Source organism: Rhinolophus ferrumequinum, chromosome 28 (genome assembly GCF_004115265.2).
Source record: "Rhinolophus ferrumequinum isolate MPI-CBG mRhiFer1 chromosome 28, mRhiFer1_v1.p, whole genome shotgun sequence".
In the NCBI taxonomy this organism is placed as follows: Eukaryota; Metazoa; Chordata; class Mammalia; order Chiroptera; family Rhinolophidae; genus Rhinolophus; species Rhinolophus ferrumequinum.
Window position 1 is genome coordinate 5,254,448 of NC_046311.1, and position 20,914 is coordinate 5,275,361.

The 20,914-nt window shown below is 53.5% G+C and overlaps 1 protein-coding gene across 8 annotated transcripts in view; it reads left to right on the top strand.

Moving 5' to 3' along the window:
• NTRK3 (neurotrophic receptor tyrosine kinase 3) overlaps nucleotides 1-20,914 on the top strand; it is a 317,709-nt gene that overhangs the window by 47,668 nt on the left and 249,127 nt on the right. For all 8 annotated transcript variants that reach the window (XM_033100325.1, XM_033100331.1, XM_033100324.1 and 5 more), the window contains 2 exons: nucleotides 12,161-12,235; nucleotides 12,940-13,011. In XM_033100325.1, coding sequence (XP_032956216.1) covers nucleotides 12,161-12,235; nucleotides 12,940-13,011 — 147 coding nt within the window. The remainder of the gene's footprint in view (nucleotides 1-12,160; nucleotides 12,236-12,939; nucleotides 13,012-20,914) is intronic.

Sequence of the window (20,914 nt, forward strand, 5' to 3'; positions counted from 1 at the left end):
GAGAATACAACTCAGGAGCAGCCAGGTGGAAGAGACGCACAGGGCAAGGTGTGGGGGAAGGGCGCAGGGCTTCCAGGCCTGCAGGGCCCGCCCTCCCGGCACCGCCGTGTGCTTACCCACTTGGAAGGTCTCCGAACTCTGTCTTGTAGGTCACGTATGGAGGCTTCAGTACATGGGCCTCAGTGACCGAATCATTGGCCGTTGGAGATTAAGTCAGCCTCCGGGCAGATGGGGCTGTAAGTGCCAGTTCTTTAGTGATAAGGTTGGTTCCCCTGGCAACCAGCCCTCACCTAAGGAGCCCCCAAGCCACTCACTAGTCATCTCATTAGCATACAAAAAGACACGTATGGGGGGACCAAATATATATATATATTTTTTTTTTATGTCACACTGCTTTTCTTTTGGGAGGGGAAAATAAACATTCTTTGATCTCTAGTATATTCCAAACAATATGCTAAGTCTTATACAAACACTGTTTTAATTCATCTTTACGATACCTCCACAAAGTGGGTGTTGTGATCCCTATTTTACAGATGAACAAACTGAGGCCACGGGAGATGACCCCATAGTCCTTGCCGGGCTGGAGAGCCAAGCCCGGTGCTGACTCCTCGCCCATGGTTTTTTCCTGCGCCACACGGCTTCCAACAGTCGAGGGAAGGGGCAGGGAGGAGAAGGTCTGATTGCAGCTCCATAGGCTGGCTTCTCGGTGGATGTGAGCGCACCTCCCTAACAGAGCTTGGTGTTTTTATCGTCCGTGACAGAAGGATAAAGGGACACAGGGATGAGGGGCATGCCGTCACAGAAGCCATTCACAAGTCCCACTAGCCACCCGCAGCTCTTCCTGTCAGCTTCAGCCTGGATTTGGGCCTCAGGGAAGCATTTCAGTAACGCAGTGGGGTGGAGGAAATGTTGCGTCTGTCCTCAGAGGGCCTGTGGCTCTTTATGCTACCCCTCTGTCCGTGCAGCCTTAAAGGTGTCCTAAAAGAAGTTTTGGTTTGGTGTGAGAGATATTTGTTTGCCACTGGGGGGGGGTCTTGGGCCTGGGAAGGACATGTTCAAGGTCATTGCTGAAAAAGTAGAGCCTCAAACAGGTTAGGACACAAGGGCTGGAAGCTGAAAGGTTTGCTAAGGGGATGCTGCATGCCCAGATGGGGGCTGTAGAAATAAACAGATGAGAGGAATTTCGAGACATATCATGGAGGAGGGAGGGAGTGGTAGGACTTGAATTAGAGAGAGAGGGGTGAAAAGGTTCTCGGGGAGATACAGTTAATAGTAGATGGTACTTACACCGTCATTTTATATGTTGGGCCCAAGGCAGACATCACTAATCAATCAGTAATCTTCTCCTTGCTCAGGCCCAGACACCTTCTAAACACAGCAATCTGTGTTAGCTCTCGCCAACCCACTGGTATTGCACAGAAGCTGGAATCTACTCACTATCTCTGCCTAATGTTTCAAGTCAGGAGGACTCAGCAGAGGTAGTTTGAGAAGCATTCAGGAGGAAAGAGTGAGCTGTTCTGTCTTAGGAGTCTGGGAAAGCGTATTGTGAGAACAAGCGCTGCAGGACAGGGGAGAGGTCAGGCGTCAAGGGTAGAGCTGGAGAACTGGACTTAATCTCTGATTAGGCAGTAATTGAAGTCATGTGAATGGAAAGATGCCTTCCAAGAGAGTGAGTATATGGGGCAAAGAACAGAGGGTTTATTGCCGGAGGAAAGGAAACCGCTCTCCATGCTGAAGCAAGGAAAAGTTAGCAAGAGAAAAAGCTGCCTTTCCTTCGCCGAGTGAGGGAGACCATGTCACGCCCTAAATGGAATCCTTTGGGACCTGAAGGCATTCCAGGACTGGCTTCCTTACAGAGGGCAAGGGCTAATGCTGTCAGTGCCTTCCTTTTATGCCGCAGGTGGAAGCCAGTGTTTCTTCCAGGGCTGTGTCTTTACAGGACCCTGCCTCCCTCCCTGCGGCACACCCCTCTCCCGGCCCTGGGCCAGCCCACCGTGTCCATCCTGAGACTTCTGTCTTCTTCCCTGTGGCTTGGTCCTATCCTGCTTCCCGTTCAGAGAGAGCGGCAGGCACCGCCGATGGGATCTTGGCTTTCTGATAGTTACCTCAACTAATCACTCGGACACCCTCAGGTTGCAAGCATAATTAGCCTGCACAGCCAAGGGCTCCCTTCCCTCCCAGTGACCTGGAATTACCCTCCAACCGTGAGAATGCCCCGAGCCTTGGAGCGACGTTCCTGTATTAACTCTGAGGCAGAGTGGCAGTGAGGAAATGTACCCTTTTAATAGGGGAAAATATTGCCCTTGTACGTCTTTATGCAATGCACTTGAGCTTAATGCTCACTTACCAATTCTCCTCTGTAACTTCCATATTGAGTGAATTAAGTCCTTCAGGCGGGTAGTTATTAAAGAAGTGATAAGTGCTTTATAATTCAGTAAAGGGTGGCCTGGCCATTTCATATTTTCCTCAGAAAATTGGCCACCTGAAGGGCAGCATTTTCAGGACCCCTGGGGCAGCGGATCTCAGGCACAGAGCTTGCGCTATTGGATTACTTTCAAGCCAGCTGCTCTGGCCTGGGCCAGACTCCCCTTCTTGCCCAGACTCTCTCCTCCAAGGCCCATTGGGGAGAAAGGGTCAAAGTCAAAATGTCTCTCCCTGCCTCAGGCTGTTCTGCTCTTCATCAAAGACCTTCTTTTTCTTTCCTGGCTCAAAAGCTGAGGTGTCCAGTAGGGAGTGGAGGTTTCGTGATCCACACGGTTCTGCCCGCATCCCTCCAACCCCACAAACACAGCTGGCTTTTTTATACTTAAGTCTCTTCCCATGGTTGGAAAAAATGCTGGTCCCATCAAGAGCTTGGGAACCACAATCTTTTCAGGACATGCCACCAGGTCCCAGTGTTCTGAGGGAGACAGTCATGTATTCGTTGGTTCATTTCAGTGTTCTGCTTTGTAGCCAGAACGGGGCTGCGTATTGTGTTTAACGAGTGAACAAGACTGACAGGTTGCCTGCCTGCCCGCATGGAGTTTGCATTCCGTGAGAGGAGACACGATAAACAAGAAAACATGTATGAAAGGTACCGATAGATTTTGGCAAGTGATATCCAGGAGGTATCCAGAGCCGCTCTTCTCAAACTTGTCACTGTTGACCTTGGGGACCGATAATTGCCATGAGGGGCTGTCCTGTGCACTGGCACATAGTTTAGTATTTAGTGACACATCTGGCCTCTGCCCACTCGATGCCGTAACACCTCCCCCGTCGTGGTGGCCAGAAATGTCTCCAGACATTGTCAAGTGTCCTCTGGGGGTCACAGGCCAGCCCTGGCTTGAGAACTGTTGATCTAGAGCAGGGGTGTCCAAACTTTTTTCAACGGTTTTCACCAAGGGCCATGTGCGGTAAAATACACAAACAGCCGGGCCGCTCACTCGAGGTGAAGTACATTATTGCCTCCCCTGGTTTATTTAAGTAAACTAAATATATGTTTGGAATTTGCTGCGGGCCAATTCACAATGGATCGCGGGCCGCTGTTGGCCCGCGGGCCGCAGTTTGGACACCCCCGGTCTACAGGAATGTTATAGAGAATGACTTTGGCTCAGTTGGTCAGGGAAGTCGTCTCTGAGGAAGGCAAGGGCTGGTGTTGGACTTTCTGAGATACTGCGGGAGAGCCTAGAGCTGAGGGAGAGGTCCGACTAGAGATCCACATTTGGGTGCTGTCGGCACGTAGGTGGTGTTCTGAGCCAGCAGGTGGGTGTGAGCCCCCGGGTGTGGCAGGGGGTTTAGAATGGGGAGACTCTCACATTTAGGGATCAGACAAGGAATATGGAACCAGCAAAGGAGACTAAGAGGGAACAGCCAGAGGAGTAGGAAGAAACCCAGGAAAGACGGTCTCCCCCAACGGACTCCATGGGGAAGAGAATATTTCACGAAAGAGAGAGTGACCGGCCAGCTAGGTGAAACGCTGCCGAGAGACTGGTGCCTTGATGACGGGCACGAGTGTGGGGTTCGCCCTATGGGAATCCCCGGTGACGTTGACAGTGTGGCTTCAGCAGAGTGGAGGGACGAAGACAAATGGGGAGGAACACACTCAAAGGGAGCTGAGGAAGGCGGACCTGCGCGTGTAGATGGTTCATTTGGAAACATTTGCCGTAAACAGATGCAGGGACGTGCGTTGGTAGCTGGAGGAGGACGCGGAGTCAAGGAGATGTCATTTCAAACGGGCTGCCCCACGCTGCGCTTGGATGCTGGTGGAAAGACCTCGTAGAGAGACGGCGAGGGTACAGAGGACAGGGAGACAGTATGAAGGAGCCCTTGAGGAGCCGAGAGGGGTGGAGGGCAGGGAAGTGTCACGCGGGACGCCAATGGAGTGCTAAATGCCTGCGTTCTGCTGTTGATCACCTTGGGGGCTCACTCACTCACTCACTCACTCGCTCAGACATCACTGCGTGTTTGCGTGGCGCTGGACGCGCAAACTCCTGGTGAAGGCTGTCGGCATAGGGGGAAGGGAAGATGGCAAAGAGGTGCCAAGGAGCCAAAAGCACGCCCATCTCATCTCTTCCCATGTTTGTCGAGAGGGGACCCTGGCCCCCTTCCCACTCCTGACACAGGATGAGCAGCAGATCTGAGATCTGGCCCCTGGGCCACCAGAGTCCTCTGGGGTCACGCTGTGGCGGGGCCCTGCAGTGATGCCCTGGGTACCTGTCCCCAGTCGGGAAGGTGGAATGCTGTGCGCAGGGCCATATCCCTCCTCAGAGATCAAGGTGCCTGCAGGTCAGACCCGGGCCCTGGGCTGCTCAGGGGGACCATGGTGAGGCCTGCAGGCCCTTCTCCTGGGCTAACCGCCCCTGCTGGCGATTCTGGGGGTGCATAAGCGGTGAGTGAGACAGATAAGATCCTTGTTTCCATGCATCATAGTTCTGGTGCAGAGACGCTGACGACAAACACATAATCAAATAAGACAATTACACATGGTTATTAAGGGCTGTGAAGGACAGACACAGCTTGTGCCCGAGTGCAGCTGGCGGGGAGGAGCGGGTGTGCACGTGGGGTCGGTGGCTTCTCTGAGAAGGTGACCTCTGAGCGGTGGCCTGAGGGGTTAACAGGAGCCGGCAAGAGTGTTTCATGGAAGTTCCGGTGTCAAGGATGGGAGGCAGGCCAGTGGGACGGGGCCCAGAAAGCCAGGGGCAGGTGCTCAGAGAAGGGGCCAGGGAAACAGTCAATGGCCAGCTCCCGAAGGACCTCACGGGCCGTGGATTTTACTGTAAGAGCCCAGGGAAGTGGTTGGAGGGTTTTATGTAGGGGACAGTGTGATCGCTGTGGCATAGAGACTTGAAGGAGAGTTAGATGGCAGTGGTGGCGTGCAGGTGCGACAGGTGGTGGCTGCCTGCTGTGCCGATGCGTGTGCATGCTGCGGTCCCCTACCTGAGCCCGCCCAGGTGGCAGCAATGCACACGGAGAAGGACGGATGGACTAGCAAGGGCCAGGCCAGGTTGGTCACAGGCTGGGGGCCAAGCAGGACGGCCCAGACCGCCAGTGTGGACCGGCCGAGGCCCAGATGAAATCTCACTCTTGGGAGTATGGTCTTTTATTAGTGGGGGAGCTGAGGGGGTGTCCCCTTGATCTTTTCTCTGTTGGGAGATGCAGCATCCAGGGAGCACAGGTGTGTGTACCAACGTTCCCGGCTCCTGGTGTGAGCTTTGGAATGGATCAGGAAGCCGACACATGCTGTCGTCTCCCATCTGTTCCCCGCACGATCAGAATGTTCCTTTCTGCGGTCCCGGGGGCCCACATGCAGGGCTGGTTCACCGTGGCCCTTGGCATGCAGTTGCCCGTAGAGCTTGTGTGCTAACGTGCTGCCATGCTGGAGCCCCAGAGGGCTCCCAGGCTCTCGGGTCCGGCTCCCCAGCTGTCGAGGGAGGGAGAGCCGGGTGACTTGGCTGGTGTGATCTGAGGCGACTCCTCACCAGCCCCCTCGGTGCCTGAGCTCCACGGGGCTGTTGCTCCAGACAGTTTGTTTATCATGCTAAACATATCTGATAATTGAAAGCTAATGCTGCTGTCTGGATCACTAGACATAATATGCCTGGATAACAAATCAATTTCCTTCATTGCCCTGTAAGACTTTGAAGTCAAAAGCACAGCATATTCTGTGCGTGTGTGTGCATGTGTGTGCTCCAACGCTGACTTGTTAGAAATGGGATTCCAGGCTGCTTTCCCAGCTCCGTCCTTCAGCTCCGGTCTCCGTGTTAGAGGAGGATCTAGGTGAGACGGGGGTGGAAGCCTCAGGTCTGATGGGGAACAGTTTGGAGAGGAGGGACCTCTGTACACAGCCTTGTTATCCAAAGCTCGGGTGTCCTGAGTGGGAGAGCTGGCATACGTGCATGCAAAACACGTGAGAAACGCCACTTTCAACTGCCTCCCGCCAGGATGCACCTCCGAGAACAGATATACGGGCCGTCACGTTAGTGGTGCCCGCAGGGAAATGTGAATTATGACTGTACCTCCAAGAATACTTCAAGTATCTGGCAACCTCACTTAACCAGAAAGGGGATGCAAAACAGACATGGCGGGCAAATCCGTACGTCACCTCCGTGCGCATGCGTGAATCTTCTCACATTCTCTTAGATCCTTATTCGGAGTCTCTTGATGCTTACGTAACGCAGAATTCCAACAACGGTAATGGACGCGGCTGTTTACTGCCCTGGTGCTATGTGTCTACACTGAGCCAGGACTGAGGCATCACGTCAGCAAATCCTCACAATGCCCACATTTCCAGTCATTGGAAAGGAGGCAGGGCCCTGGGGCCGGGTGTCCAAGGGGGTGATGGCTCACAGCCTGATAGCAAAGAAAGAGCCAGAACCCACTAACGATGGCTGCCGTCACCATTAAAAATTCAAGAATCGGGTCAGGGTTGGGCCATTTTGAGTTAGGGGCACAAATTCAGCTTCCTCCAAGAGCCTCAGAGGTGTCACTGTCACCACTCAGGGGACCAGTTAGGTTGGTTATGGTGGTCGAGGATCCAGAAAATGTAAGTCACGTTCTGTCTGCTCCGCTTAACAAGTCAGGGAGGTGAGGCATGCTTGTTAGAGGAGCAAAAAGGAAACACCCAGCAAGGAAGTTGAACATGCAGAGGTTTTGCATTGAAATTTAGTTGTCTGGAAAATTTGGTTATGAAGAAGCTCATTAACTGTGGTGGGAAATGACAGTGAGAATAACAGTCACCTGACAGCAAGGGAGGAGAGAGGAAAGATTGGAAAAAGAAAGGAATCCTGGGCCTGCCAGGTCTAAAGGAAAGAAGGGGCAGTCCTTTGTCCCACAAACCAGTCCCTTGTCTCGCTGAGCATCCAGGTGACAAGGCGAGTTCTGTCAGGTGGAGGCGGCCTTGCCCCTTTACTGGGCCTTCCCCACGACCTTAGTCCCCCGCTGTTGGGGTAGGGCGTGGACATCTCAGCGCTGGAGAGTTTTCTGTGTAGAGGACTTAAACATTGGCATTATAAACAACTCTTAAACATATCCACGTGACACCTTTTTAACTAAAATATGGGCCACACTGTCTGTCCCATCTGATTTTTATATGCTTGGAGATTGCCAGTTCATTTCCATATTGGCTCAAGCCAAACAGAAGGAGAAAGAACGCTCTGGTACAAAAGCACAATCGGATTTATTCCGGCACAAAGGAATTTTATATGATATCTTCTATGGATGCATGAATTAATACTTCGCTGTGCCCGGGCTCATCCCTCCACAAGGGTGTAAAGCATCTATTATCTGTGGTCTGGGCTCTTCTCTCCAGAGCTGGGTGCTGCCCTTGTGACCCATGGGGCGTGGCTTCCCTCCTGATCGCTTTTCCACGGCTTCGGAGAGACTGTGCACAGTGGTCCCCTGGTAGCGGCAGGTTCTCTGACCATGGAGGCCCACCTGGGCCCCACGGAGGTTTCTGGGAGCTCAGAATTCTCGTCTTAAGCCTCACTTCCTCCCTTTCCCAGGAAAAGTGTCGCACGCTCGCTCTTGTCAGAGTCACGGTTCTGGGGTGTCGAAGAAGGGCAGTGGCGAGAGGGTAGGGACAGGGCACGAAGCTGACGCTCTAGATGGAGCATTTCACATTTCTGTGCATAAAGAGGGCTTAAAAATGCCGAAGAGGAAACTGCAGTGGAGGGAAAAGGTTTGCTCTTGGCCAGCAGATTGCAGCTAGAGCTCCATGAGAAGAGACCATTATTGCTTCTGGAGTGTGTCACCTGGATTGGACCGTGGTCCAATGGGCCAGAGAGCCCCTCATGTTCCCTCAAGAGACGCCCTTGGCTCAGGAGGGTCCAGCAGCCATGGCTGTTGATTATTTTCCTCTCGCCTTGACCCAGTGACCAAGAGGCAAGTGTTTTGGTTTTCACCTGGGGCCGCGTAGTGTTTGTGGCAAAGCCGTCATTTTTAAAATTGTTGCTGTTTTAAGCCCTGGAACTCTTTCTTCAATGGCAGCCTTAGGCCAAAGCCTTGTATAAATAATAAAGCAGGGTGTCCGAACCTCGGTGCCATGGGCATTTGGGGTTGATATTTCTTTGTTGTGGGGCCTGAATGGTGCATTTTTGAGATGTGTAGACGCGTCCCTGCCTCTGTCCACTAGCTGCCATTATCACTTCCTTACCCCCAGTCGTGACCAAAAATGTCTCCAGACATTGCCGAATGTCCCCTGGGGGGCACATTTGCCTCCACTTGAGCATTATTGTACTAACGGAGGATAACGTGGACGTAACTTACTTAAAGTAGGGATGGGCGTCTGGAGCCACCTCTGGCACCCCCCCCTCGCCACGCGCAGACCGAGCACAAAGCCCAAGTGGACAGACAGACTCTCGCAGTCCCGCTGACTGTTCTTGGTGTCGCTCTGGATTCCTCTGCTCCCACCGCGGGTGTGTCCCCGAGATGCTCCTGCAGGACAGGCTGGCGCAGACTGTGGTCCTGACAGGGTGACCACGACTGCCCGCTCAGGCTTCAGGGGCCTCACCTTTCTTTAAACTTGATTGTTATTCAGTGGGTTTCAAATGACAAACAAAGGCTCCATGAAGACAACCTGGACCACCCGGGAACGTCCACGAGAGGAGACGTCACAGTGGAGCTGCACTGGGTCCAGGTCCCCAGTCTGCACGGGCGAAAGCAAGCCAGACCTGCTCTCACGCTTACCCTTATTTGTGTATTTTATGTGTAGAGCCTGCCTGTTCCACTTTAACGCCCGGCCTCCCTAATAGCGTGAAGCAGCCGGCAGAGGTACCATGACCGACCCCCGGGCTCTGGTACCGAGTGGTGAGTCCCAGGCAGGCTTGGCAGATGGACACCGCTCGGAGCGGCCGTCTCTGCACCGCCTGAACCTGCTTGTAGTTTCTGCTCGAACAGCTTTCCCAGGGGTCGTGAATGGCAGGTTTACTACCCCTCCACCCTCCTGCCACATGGACTCTTTATCAGTGATCGCTGAGAAAGGACAACTTCCAGTAGAGCCCTGATGCTGTTTTTAGCTTGAAAACTGAGAAAGGATTGCTCAGCTTCTGCAAGGCACAGGGTTAAAAATAGTGATCACTGCAAGCACTTCCTGCGGACCGACTGTAGCATCATTTTTCAGTCCTCATGTCGTCCTTATGCTGCAGGGCTTCTGTTATCCCCATTTGACAGGTGAGGAGACTGAGGCACAGACAGGTGAAGTGACCTGCACAGGGCACGTAGATAGAGACAGCGGTGAGACCGGTGTGCTCCAGCCAGGTCTCACTTTCTCTACAAGACCAGAAAGTCAGCATTTTAAGCTGGTTTCTACAGCAACTACTCAGCTCCATCTTTGTAAAGTAGCCGTAGGCAACAGTAAATGAACGGATATGAACACTGAAGTTGGAATCTCATATACTTTTCACGTGTCATGACGTAGGATTCTACTTTTGACTTTTGAAAAATAGCTGAAAACTGTTCTTAGCTCTCGGGCTGACAAAAGCAGGCTGCAGGCTCGATGTGGCCTGCGGGCCATAACTTCCTGGTCCAGTTGTCGAGCTCCGACTGCTAACCACACCACTGCACCGTGGCTGTAAAAATCCCATGCCTCAGTATAGGAAAACTCAGACCCAATAGAAGAAGCCGGGACCCTACTCTGGGGAGCAGAAAGCCCTGGGCACCACAGCATGGCACCCATGCATCGCCCTTCCGTGTCTCAGTGTGCGCCTGTGTCGGGGGAAAGTCAACTTGTGGGCATAAGGACGTGAGGGCTGAGAAGGAGAAAGTGTCAGAGTGCAATAAGGATGGACAACTCAACCCTGATCCAAACACATTCATGGAATCCCCATGTGGGCGAAGGAAAATGATTTCATTTCTTTAACCAGCTTGATGGACAGCTGCTTGTTGGGGGGGGGGGTCCTCGTCTCACGCTGGGGTCCTTGGAATGCACGCTCGTCTGGAGGACCGTGCGATATTCTTTGTCGTTTACAGGAACCAGTGGCCCACCCAGTGAATACCCTGGCGGGGGGCACAGGGACTGGCATTGGTTGTTCTTTTCCTTCTGGCCTTCCTTTTCATCTGAAATGGAGCCAAGGGCCCTGCCCTAGTCTGAGGCCGTGAGGCTTCCAAGAGAAGACTTTGGCCTTGGAATTTAAGACCGAGCTGGCCACCTGCTCCGTGTCCCCAGCAGATGCCAGTGTGTCTGGCTGCTCCGCAGGGGCCCCGAGAGAATGTGGTACTAAATGGCTCTCTGCACACCTTGTCACCGTGCGGCTCTGAAATGCTTCCAGAGGCCCTGGCCGCTGGCACCCTGTGGCCTTTTCTGGCTCTGGCTCTACTTGGTGGCAGATGGCAGAGCTGTGGGTGTGGTGGGGCCCGGGGGGAGACGTCGGGAGAAGGCGGCTGCCCCTTTTCTGGCCTGAGCGAGCCTCAGGTAGCTGTGTCCCAGGGTGAGCTGTCACCTCCATGCCCTTCTTGCTAAGAGGGTGCTTGGACCTCGGGGACACTGACGGGAGAGTGAGACCGTGGGGGAAGGGTAGGCAGCAGAAGTCCTTCTCTTGAGGCCCGTTGGGGCTCCTTGGGGTCGAGGGGTATGAATGGCAGCCTCACGTCGCTCTAGAGCTGGGCAGAGCCATGGTAATCAGCAGTCTGATGGTTCTCGACCTGGGCACCCCAGGAGCAGCGATGGACGATGTTTGTACCGGGCCTCTTGGCATATAAAAACAAAACAAACTGACAGAAATCGAACCCATGCTCACGACGAGCCCTCCTTTGCTCACAGACCTTGCCAGTTCCTTTGCTTTGGGTTGGAATTTATCTTCCGGGTGAGTTAGGGCTGGTTTATGTATGTTGATCAAAAGCTCTGGTTAATGCTGATTTATATCTTGGATGAATAGGTCCGAGAAGATGAATTCAGTATTACTTAATACATGTAGGGTGCTTGCTTGGCACGAACCTCCTTCAACACAAGGGCTCTTGGGATAAAGTTCTAGAAGGAGATCTTTGTGATGAGAAGGGGAGAAACTGCTGACCTAGTGCAACCGTCTCCCTTTACAAGTGAAGACGCAGGGGACCCAGCGAGGTCAGCGCTCTTGCTCGAAGCCACGGGCTACTTAAGTCACAGAGATGAACCAGAATTGGCTCTTTGACTACCAGTCTCACCACCTTTCCGTGACACCCTGGTGCCTGCCCGGTCCCTCCGTTGTCCCTTCCTGGTGGAGTCGTTTCTGCCACACCAAGCCCTGGTGCTCTTGAACTCCAGAAGGATTGGGCTGAGGTCAGCCTGACAGGGCCTCAGTGTCTGGACCTTGGGGCATCCCGAGGAGGGTGTGTGTTCCTCCTGGGCTTTTCCACCCAAAAGCCACGCCCACCGCCCCCCGCCCCCAAACGAAGGCAAAGGGACAGAAGGGGACTAAGTCCCCAAGACCAACAGGGTGATTGGGTTTCAAGTGTTTAAAGAGTCGTGTCTGCCTGGAGCTGAGGGACGGCGTGAAGTGCCGTCCACGGGCCAGGCACTTTGGATCTCGCAGTGGTCATGTCAGGCGGGTGTGATGTCACTGTGCAGGGGGAGGAACTGGGGCTCAGGGATACTCGGTGACCTGGCGGAAGGCCTGGCTCACGCGTGACTGATCGGGACGCACACCCAGGTCTCTGGCCTTTCCCGTGGCCCCTCAGCTGACCTGAGCCCTGCGTTTCTCCCTCCCCGCAGACACATAGAGAACTGGCGTGGTCTGCACACACTCAACGCCGTGGACATGGAGCTCTACACCGGCCTCCAGAAGCTGTGAGTGCATGAGGCCCGGGAGGGGCCTCAGGGGGGAGGCGGTGGGGGGTCTGCCTGGCCCTCCCAGGCAGGGCTGCAGTCTGCGCTTGCCCAGGAGTGGGTCCTCTGGTAGAGTTAGCACCGCCCACTAAGGAAATGTCTGGGGCCTCAAAGCCCAGCCCTGCACTCTCCCACGTTCCTTTACGCCTAGAGAGGCCAGGGGGCTGCATGAAATCTCACTCTGGTTAGAGTTTCAAGGCAGGACCCGAACCCAGGTCTCCAGGCCGGTGTTCTCTCCTCAGCCCTCTGCTTGGCTAACGGTCCCCACGAGCATGATATTTTCCCGCCACCTCCTCCTCCGGCCGTCAGTGCTAGGGACGGGGGGTTTGGGGGTGTGGGGAGAGGCACAGAGGGGGCCTGTAGTCCTTGGACCAGATTCTTGAGCAGGAGCCGGTTCTTAATGCACTTGCCAGGCTGGGTGGAGGGCAGCGGGCGGCACTGCCCACACATCCGCAACCGTCTCCCAGGCCCCAGTGGGTGAGCCCAGATGCCCCCCGCTTGGCACTCCCAGTGGGACCGCCCAGTGATACCCATGATGAAGAAGTGCATTCAGTTCATCTGGGCGCCTGCAGGTCCAGTTTGGGCCCGACCTCCGGGCAGCCCCAGCCCAGAGCAGACGACCCTCTGCGCCTTAAGCTCTGCTGACCCTCTTTCTCTCTCTCCAGGACCATCAAGAACTCAGGACTTCGGAGCATCCAGCCCAGAGCCTTTGCCAAAAACCCCCACTTGCGCTACATGTGAGTAGAGCTGGGTCCTGGGCTGCAGGGGGCTGGGGGCCACCTGGCAGGGAGAGTCTGGGAAGTGAAGCTGGGGCCTGAGGTTGGAACCTGGTTTTGCCGCTGTGTGCCCCAGGGCAAGTCCCTTAACTTCTCTGGGCCTCAGATTTTGCCTGAAAATGAGAGTTGGGGGTTGGATGATCTCTGTTACCTTCCAGAAGGAAAAGCCTCGTGCCAGGGTTTAGAGGGAGGGGGTCTTGACTCCCAAGTTTGTTCACTTTTCATGATGTAATGTGCAGTTTTGTGGGAATGTAAATGATAAAAATTCCATTCCCTGTAGGATGTGAATACTACCCTTCTGAGACCATCTGTGGGGCTGTGTGTGTGTGTGTGTGTCTGTGTGTGTGTTGGGGTGGGGGTGTTGCAAGAAGAGGGAGAGCAGGCCTGGAAAAGAGCCCAGAGGAGTGGAGACACCTGTATGTGAGGTCACACAGCTTTGTTTGGGACGAGCTGCAGGTCACATGGCTGTGGGTGGGGGGGGTGTCTGTGCCTCCCCCCACCTCTCCCGTCCCCCGCCCTGCCGTGTCTGATGGTGGAGGGGCCACCTCAGCGTTGGCTCTGGCAGACCAGTGGGGAGAATCACATGAACTTGGTGTTTCCTCTCCAAGCCTAGCTCTGGGCTGAAGGCTCTGGGATTCGCTGGGAGGACCCCCATTTCTGGGGAGGATGTGGGCTTGAAAGGACCCTTGGGGTGGGCGATCGGGGGAAATACCAACCTCCTACACCCACAGGGTGCTTGCTGCCAGCATCATGGCCATTGGGACGCCCACTGGGACTGTTCCCTGAGGGCAGAGCTTCCCCTGGAACCAGGGCGGTGGGCTGTTGTGTTAGGGGAAAAATGGAGTCGTGCTGTGCAGACAGGTCTTTCCTTTGGCCACCCGAGAGCTGGAGGTGGAGGCACTGGCATTTGATAAGGAAGGGCCGCTGGCAGGCAGGTTGGGCAGGAATCTCAGGAAGAGGCAGAGTGTCTAAGGGAAGCGCTTGGGGAGGGGCAGTAGAGAGAGAGAAGAGGTCACGGAGAATCGGAGAATCGTGGTGGGGCCGGGGGGCCTGGCCGCACCTCCCGGGGCCTGTGTGTTCCTAGCACTGAGTGAGTGCTCGGTAAGTATTTTTTTTTTTTATCAGTTATGCCCACCCCTGCGTCGTGCTGAGCTTTCTTTCTTCCCTCTGGAAATAGCACCGGGCATGGCCGTTGCTCAGGGCCCGGCGTGTTAGCCGCGGGGACACACCTCCCTTTAAGGGGTCTCATTGCGCTGTCGCCCCTGCCCTCGTCCAGCCTCTGTGGTGGAATTCTCCAGATGTGTGTCCTCCGCAGTGGGAGGCGTGGCCAGGGCCAGAGGAGGCCCTTTAACCAGATGTTCCAGGTGTTTATTTTATTGGGGATCTGAGTTTCCATGTAAACGGTCCCTCGGGAGGAAGGTTGGACCTCTGCTCAGTCTCCCTTTTCATACTGTCTCATCAAGGGTCACAGAGCTAAATGCCTGCGGCGTGCCAGGTGGGGACAGTGGAGGCTGAAGACCAAGTCCCCCTCTAAAGGGGGGCCAGTAAGCCATTGCAGCTGACTGCTGCCGTGGGCAGGGGGGCTCTTCTTGCCAGACTTACTGTTCTTTTTTTTTCAAGAAGAGCTGGAGGTCCAGTGAAACCTCTCAAGTTTTAAATCCTGGCAACTAAAAATAAAACCTAAGTCCATGGCCAAACAGGACTGCTCCTTGGGCAGAAGGTGACACACGGAGGGCTCGTTTGAGCTCTAGGGTCATAGCCAGGGGAGAGAAGCTGTCAGCATGGGAGCCTCTGTTCCCTTTGGGACGGTGGCTGGGTGCTCACGCCGTAGAGCCCCCCCAGGACATTGTGTCACCCACAGCTCTCAGGGGAGTCATGAGGGCTTTGAGACCCCTGCCGTGTCTCGGGGCCACAGAAGCGGGAGCAGGGCTGCCTCTTGGGTACGTGTCTCTGAGGGGCCGTAAGGGAACATGTCTTTCACTTACCCTTGAATCCCAAACGAGGGCGTGACCTGCCCTCTCTTTGGGGCTGACAGTCTGCTGGGTGGTGGCAGTGACAGAATGGTGGGGCTTTGCAAGATCCCCAAGGCTTTGGGGGCTGGGTGTCTGGTGGGAGTAGGTTCTGATGACAGCAGGCAGCCTGCCGTGACCCCAGGCCCTGTTTGCTCCTGGATGCGTTGGCCAGCTCTGGCCCACGTTCTTGCTGTGGGCTACAGGGGGATTAAGAGCGAAGGGTGGGTCACCGCCGTCCACAGCAGTTAGGGCCTGGCTGCACACGGGGCTCAGGTGGTTGGTCAGTTTGGTGTGAAAGGTCAGGTCCCAGCCGAGGGGCCCCCATAGGCGTGGGGTGGGGGTGGCGATGTCATCCAGAAGAGCCCGGGGCTCCCACAGAAGAGTCAAGGTGGAGCTGTAGGCATGGCCACGGACAGGTTTATGTGTTAGCTTTTCCCGTTTGTGAAAACACACCCCAAATCCCAACTGGGTGAATTTTCCCGGCAGCTTCGGGACATTTTTCTCCCGGCAAGCGGGCCAGGTTTCTCTGCTGTCTCACAGCATCTTCTATTTCTGTCCCCTAAATGCATTTACACGTCTGTGATTGCCCCAGCTGAGCAATCATAGGACGGTCACTTAACTCCAACACTAATTGCCGAGCCCTGGCTTGGTGGCGGTTTTTCTTTTTTTTTTTTTTCCTTCTTTTTTTTGGGGGGAGCATAGGGGGTGATGGCTGAGAGGTCTTTTCCTGTCCTCTCTGTACAGAGTAAGAAGCAGGAAGCGAGATCACTGCCCCCTTGCTGATGTCAGGCTGCCCCAGTCGGTCTGATTGGCTCCCCACTTGCCCCCACCCCCAGTATATTGTCCGTCACTGCAGTTCTTCCTCCTGCCAGACCCTGAACCAGAGGGGTTAAAGCAGAACCAAGCTCTCTGCCACCAGGAAGGCTGAGATGAGGACACTTGGGTCCTGCTTCAAGGTTAAGGAGTGACTGCTTCAGTCTCCTCTATGAAAAAATGAAATATTGGTTCATATACATCAAGAGAAATCCTTGTTGAGAGACTGGAATATTCTTGACCCTTACATCCTTTCCCTGATCTTAAGGATTTTGGATGAAGGATTCTTAAGGATAAGGATTTTCCCAATTGATACTTGGAAATCGCGATTTGCTAATCTGTAAAATGGGCATAATAATGATGCCTGCTTCAGGGAAGGCTTGTGGTCAAGACGAAATGACAGGAGGCATATTCAGCACGTAGCCCAGTGCCCGGTCATAGTCGGAGTTCGGAAATGGCGATTGCTAATAATGACAGTAATTACAGTTATTCTTGGTGGTGGTGATAATAGAATCAAAGAGGAGGGACGGGGCATTCTGGAGAAGCTGGCTTCCGTCTTACACTGCAGTCTGTCTCTCTGGGGACTGGGAGACTCGTATCCTCAATCCCTGGTGAGGTCCCTGAACACTGACGAGCAAACCCTGGTAGGTTCTCTGTTCTCTCCATTCAGGCCCCTGCTCTAGACTTGTTGTAAACCCCGCCTCTGCCCCCGGCCCCCATGCTGTTAGTTTCAGATAGGACTGGAGGACTTGTAACCGATGGGCTTACACGTTGTCTCCATCCAATTTGAGACCATGTCCACCAGCACTGTTGAGCGTTGGTGACTGGCCGAGTTGAGCAGCTGGCTCATTTCTTCTTTTTGGGGGATTTGTTTTCTCTGGTGTGGCTCACACACTGGCTGGATCTCCACAGTTGGGGGTCCCCTTAAGTGATGTAGCCGTCTGTCTGTGAACTGCACTCAAATGATGGCACTTCCTTTCATCTGTGGAACACTTCCTGGTTTTCCAAGTGCTTTCTCCTCCGTGATCTGTTTTGATTCTGGTACCATCCTGGGTGGGGGAGCGCGGTAGGCAGCCAGTGTTAGAGCCCCGGAGGCAGCCACAGGGAGGGTCTGACGTGTAAGCAGCGGAAATGGAACTGCCACGAAGTTCTCTGATTCTCTTCCCAGGAATCTTTCTGCTCTCCCTCCTGGGCCGGAAGGGGTGATGTTTTTATTGAAGCAATTAAAAAGAAAATGATTAAGATATTTCGACAATTGCATCTAAAACGTGGGCAGCAGCAGAGAACACGGAAAGGGTAGGGTTGACTGAGAACTTACTGAGTGCTTTTGCAAATCCAGTCTCACTCCTCACAGTAACGGAAGTCAGGGCTCTCCTATGCCCATTTCATAGATGAGAACATCAAGGCTTAGAGTCGTAACTGAATTGCTTCAAGGTCACACGGTAGTTAGTAGAAGAGCCAGGACTTGGCCTCTGATCCCTTTGGCTCTGAATTCCATGGAGTTTTCTACATCCCAGACGTGTTTTGTCTCTGTCTCTAGTAGTTGCAGAAAGAACTCTTCATGGGAGGGGTGTGGGGGGAGATCTTTACAGTTTTATTAGAGCTGCTAGTTCTTTCCCCTGGAGATTTAGCACCAGCCATCCTCATAGAGCTCTGTTGAGAACGCTCTGTTAAGCTTTTTTTCCTATTCAGGTCAAACCCTGTAACAACACTTACATTATAACCTGAATATCTTTATTATAAAAGATTTCTTAGCATTAGCCTATGGCCCACTTATTTCCAAGAACATGTAATGTTACAGCAGCCAAAAGAATTTATTTAATCCCTTAGGTTTGTTGTGGTGGGATCTCTCTGGTGTTCGGTTTCTGGCTTTTTCCCCAGAAAGCTCTGGATGCCATGTGAAGTTATTTCTCTCTGTCCTAAGCAGACGCATACTTGATCTTCAGCTGAGACAGCCAGCCCGGAGCTGACCCGTGTGGGCGCGTGATGGCTCGAGGAGGGGGAGAATGTCCTGGTTTGGGCACGATGGTGTCAACTGTGTTATTTTCACAAAAAAGAGAAAGTCAGCAGCCCTGGGTGGGTGGGAGAGAGGAAGTGGCCGGAGTCCCAGCCTTTTCAGGACGCGGCGGAGAAGGCAATACATTTTTTCCTGAGGTTGTTGGGATGAAAACATGGTGAAACTGATTTATTCTGTATTGTAAATCACTCAACGCCTTTTCTCCTTGAAATAACCTCCCATCCTGGGTCCCAAGACAATGCATAGCTATTGTATCAGTAGACTTTGGCCCTCCGCCTGCCCCTTTCCTGTGCACTGAGGCTTTTCTCCAGGTCCCGGAGGGGCTGATAACTGGCACACTTGTCCCCTCACCGGTTCTCCACGGCTGCCCTCCCTTCTCTGCTCTACGTGGAGGAACTCAGGCTTCAAATGCTGTGTGGCTAACAGTCAGGAGCATGCGCGTTGGAGATAGAAAGGCCAGGGTTCAAATCCTAGACCTTCCACATTTTACTGTGTGACCTCGGAAAGCTAGTGAACCTCTCTGAGCTTTGAAGGGACTATAAGCTTCTCCCTGCACAGGCGTGTTCTGAGCCTTCACCAAGACGATGGTTAGAAAGTGCTTACAATCGCGCTTTACGAAAGACTCAGTGTGATCTCGCTGTCCTGACTGACTTCCTCCCGGCTCAGTGGTCTCTGATTTCCCAGAATCGTAGGTAGTTGAAGCCGGAAGGGGCCCTAGAGGTGACTCCCCAATGTATGTTTGTATCCTGCTCCCGTCCCTGCCCGTTGGACTCATACATTAAACTGCCTTCTTGACATCGCTACTTGGGTGGCTAAGATGTCAGAGTTAACTTGGTCCAAACAAAATTCTTGATTTCATCCCCTGTCCTCGCTCGAAACTTGTTTCCCCTCAGTGTTCCTTGTTTCTGTAAGTGGTACCATCCGCCAAATGATCGAGGCCGCAGCTCTTCTCCTCCCTTTGCCTGCCTCCTCCACCCTTCCACCGTTTACTTCCTCCAGTCCCTGAAATGGTCTGTATCCAGCCAGTCCCCTTGCCCTCCTCTCCGTCCAAGCCACCCTCCTGTCCTTGGCTCTGTGGTAATAGCCTCCCTGTGGGTTTTCTCGCCTCCACTTTTGTCCCCTACATTTCATTCACAGCCCAGTTGCCGGAGTGATATTTTAACACGGAAACCTGATCGTGTCGCTCTGCTGCTGGAAGCCCTCCAGTTTTACTTAACGATAAACGCTGAGCCCCTTACCAGGGCCACAGGGTCCAGTTCATTTGGCTTCCGTCTCGCCCTCTGCTTTCCTTGACCTCTTCCTCTCGCTCAGCCGTAGTCTGTGAGGCTCCTTCAGTCCCTGGAATATGCCGAGCTCATCCCCCCGGGGACTTCTGTACTTGCTGACCCATCGACCAGACGATCACCTGCCCCAGACCCTCGGTTGGCTCCTTGCCATCCTTCACTCTGAGGTCACCTTGGCAGAGGCCTGTCTTAGTGGCACTTCTTGCACACCCATCACTCTTACCTCAGGTGGCTTCACAGTTTCCCTGGCCCCTCATTACCACTGACTGTCGGAAAGTGTCTCATTCAGTAATTTGTTTACTTATTTACACTCGGCACCCCCCCCGACACCCCCACTCGATTGTAAACTTCCCGAGGCCAGGGTCATCGTAATGCTCACTGCTGTAGCTCCAGCACCCAGAAAAACGCCGGTCACATGGCAAGAGGTGAGGCTCCTGGTCGAATGTGTGCGTGACTCTCTTCTGACTTGAGGAAGAGGATGGATATCCAGAGTGGAGACGAATCCAGACCGAGATCTCAGCGGGGAGAGCTGGGCCAGGGTTGGGACTCAGGTCTTGCTTGATACTGTCAATTTGACATGCTTTCCGTTGACTTTCCTTGGGCCTGTCTGGCCAGAGCTGCTCAGACTTCTGCGTATGGCAGAAAACATTGCAGTCCTGTTGAAAAGAAGGGATGAACGGGTAAATATTGCTTGCGAAGCGTTGATATGCAACACGGGTGTTATAACCCGTATACATCCGACAGTCATATTGCAACATTACTTTGCTGAAATGTTACATGAAATGGACGATGAAGGCAGCTCATCGCTTTGCGCTTTCTTCTCGTCGCGCTCCACCTACGCAGAAGCGTCCATCAGACCTGGCGCTTGAACTCTTGCCGCTCACCGAATCCTATCAGCCAATTTGGCCATTTTGATGAGTAGTTAAGAGTATGTGCTCTTGAACCACACTGCTTGGGTTTAAATTCTGGCCCTGTCATAAATAGCCGTGTGTCTTGGGCAAGTTACATAAAACACATCTGCGTACGTGTGCCGTACCCTCCTCATCTGGAGAAAGGGGTAAGGTGGTTGTTAGCCAGATCAAATGGGTTAATGCGCACGGAGGGTTGAGGAGACTGGCCCATCGCAGGGCCCAGTCTGTTAGCTGGAGCCGCTGTATGATTCTCACGGTGACGGTCACCCTCTCAGGAGGTGCCGTGCGCCTGTGTGGAGAAGTGTGTGTGAGACGCTTGTACGTCCTGCCTCCACCCCAAGCGCCTCACGTGCAGGAGACTTCTCCGTGCACAAGACGTGCTTTCTGTCCTTACAGAGCTCATCATCGATTTGGGGACCCTGGGGCCTCCGCAAAGCTCCTAATGTTTTATTTTGTTTTAAGAATCTGATGAAAGCTGTGGAATTTCTCCTTATTGACACCCCCTCCCCACACACACACACCACATTTCTCACATGTTGTCAGGGATTTACAGGCCTCCTTTGGACTTAAGAACTTTGTCCAAGGAGGTCCTAGACAGTAGAGAGGGGTGTGTGGTGGCTGGGATGTGTCTTTACACCAAGCAGGCCTCAGCCATTTAAAACATACTTCTCTACATGTGACGACTGAGCTTTATATTATGCCATAGTCTTGTGGGCATAAAAAAAAAAAGAAAATGCCTTCATACTTCCTAATCTCCACTATAGTGAAGATAAGTCAGGAATATACTGGGTATGGGGTTTCTCTTTGGGGTGATGGTTGCACAACTCT